Below are 1,768 nucleotides of genomic sequence, written 5' to 3' on the forward strand. Positions count from 1 at the left end.
CTCAGGTCGATACTGACAGGCCTCTTCCCACCCACTTCTGGCACTGTGCTCATTGGTGGCTTGGATATTCAGACTCACATGGACTCCATTCGGCACAGATTAGGCATGTGCCCTCAGTACAACATCTTATTCAACCAGTAAGTAACATTCCATACTAGCTTTTGAAGAGTAAGGGTTCCAGTCTGCATGCTTGACAAAGCCACAAAGCCTGTGTTGTTGCTTTGACTGTGCTGGCAGTAGATATGTCTCAGAGGTGCTCCTCCAGCTCTTAGCAGTCACATTGGGTAGGTAATGTCCTCCTCCAGTAGAAATCTCCTGCATCATTTAGCTGGGAACAGAGAAGTTTCTCAGGAAAATAATAGTGCTTCTGGTGTTGGTGTGTTCTGTTGCAGTGTGTGTCAGCAGGAGTTCAGCCTGGGGATTCTGCAATTTAGCATAAAAATCCTAAAGCATAAAAATCAAGGCCAATAGCGCAGTAGCAGGATATTTTAATGCCCATTTTCCACTACCACCCAGCTTTTTACTACCTTCTTGGGTGATTTCCAGCTTCACTGCCATTAGTTTGTGTTCAGCTTAAAGCAGACTCTTTTCCTTAATGCAGCGCTTACATTAGCTCCCATGTTATTCACATAAATGGATGGCTTATGCCTGCTATACCTGTTCCTTTAGGAGCAGGTTCTGCTTTGAAAAGACAGGGAAAGAGCCTGTGACATCTAAGGGAAGCATGTTGATCCCAAATAAGATCTGTGGTTCCAGATTTAGGGTAAAGCAGCCTCTCTTCCTTCAGCAAGATGAAGAAAATCTATCTAGGGTGAATTTATTGCTGCTTGGGAACAAAAATCTGCTTATCCATTTACATTGCCCTGGTGCCTTTCTGTCTGATTTCACAGCCTTACTGTAGCAGAGCACATCTTGTTTTATTCTCAACTGAAAGGGAGATCCAGGGATGAAGCTGAGCAAGAGATGGAAACAATGCTGGAAGACATGGGCCTCACCCATAAAAGGAATGAAGAAGCTCAGAATTTGTCAGGTGCCCATAGGATTGTTCTAAGATGTTTTTTCTGCTGCCTTTTCTTTGTCTTTGGGCAATCATAGTTTGAATTATGTGTTTGGAGACATATTCTGACCTATCACTGTGCACTGCGGAGATCTTTACTCTCTTAACAGTAAATGGGGCTGTATAAATAGTAAAGCTGGCACAACCTGTCCCTAAATATACAACAAATTCAAATATATAACAAATTCAGATCTACTTAAAGCTGGGTTGTTTTTTTAATAAGTATATTAAAACAAGAAAATCTGTCAATGTAAGAAAAAACCAAAATTCAATGTTCTATTATTTAAAGGCAAATGAGCTATTATACTATAATGCAGCTCCACTGTTTGGATCAGTACTCTAGACTACCATATTATTTGGTAGGAGTAATTTCTTTCATTCTAAATGTACACATGCTTGTAGTGTGTTTGAACACATCTCACTTTTGATTCAAAAGCTGGCTTGAATAAATAGCCAGGTGTTCTTAGACTGCTTTTATCTTTGACTGTAACTTGTACCAGTCCCCCCAGTGAAAAGCAGGGTCATTACATCCTTGCCACTCATGTAATTAATCTCAGACTCCTGAACGTGTCTGTCCTCTGGTAGGTGGAATGCAAAGGAAACTATCTGTTGCCATTGCCTTTGTGGGAGAAGCAAAAGTGGTAGTCTTGGATGAGCCCACTTCTGGAGTTGATCCATATTCCAGGCGATCTATCTGGGATCTCCTGCTGA

The 1,768-nt window shown here is 41.4% G+C and overlaps 1 protein-coding gene across 1 annotated transcript in view; it reads left to right on the plus strand.

Moving 5' to 3' along the window:
- Positions 1-1,768, plus strand: part of ABCA4 (ATP-binding cassette, sub-family A (ABC1), member 4) — a gene marked incomplete at its 5' end in the record, with an annotated part of 67,056 nt that overhangs the window by 39,818 nt on the left and 25,470 nt on the right. Inside the window, 3 exons of the mRNA XM_010016762.1 lie at positions 6-137; positions 891-1,030; positions 1,643-1,766. Of these exons, the coding sequence (XP_010015064.1) occupies positions 6-137; positions 891-1,030; positions 1,643-1,766 (396 nt within the window). The remainder of the gene's footprint in view (positions 1-5; positions 138-890; positions 1,031-1,642; positions 1,767-1,768) is intronic.

This window comes from Nestor notabilis, unplaced genomic scaffold (genome assembly GCF_000696875.1).
Source record: "Nestor notabilis isolate BGI_N333 unplaced genomic scaffold, ASM69687v1 scaffold6476, whole genome shotgun sequence".
NCBI lineage: Eukaryota > Metazoa > Chordata > Aves > Psittaciformes > Psittacidae > Nestor > Nestor notabilis.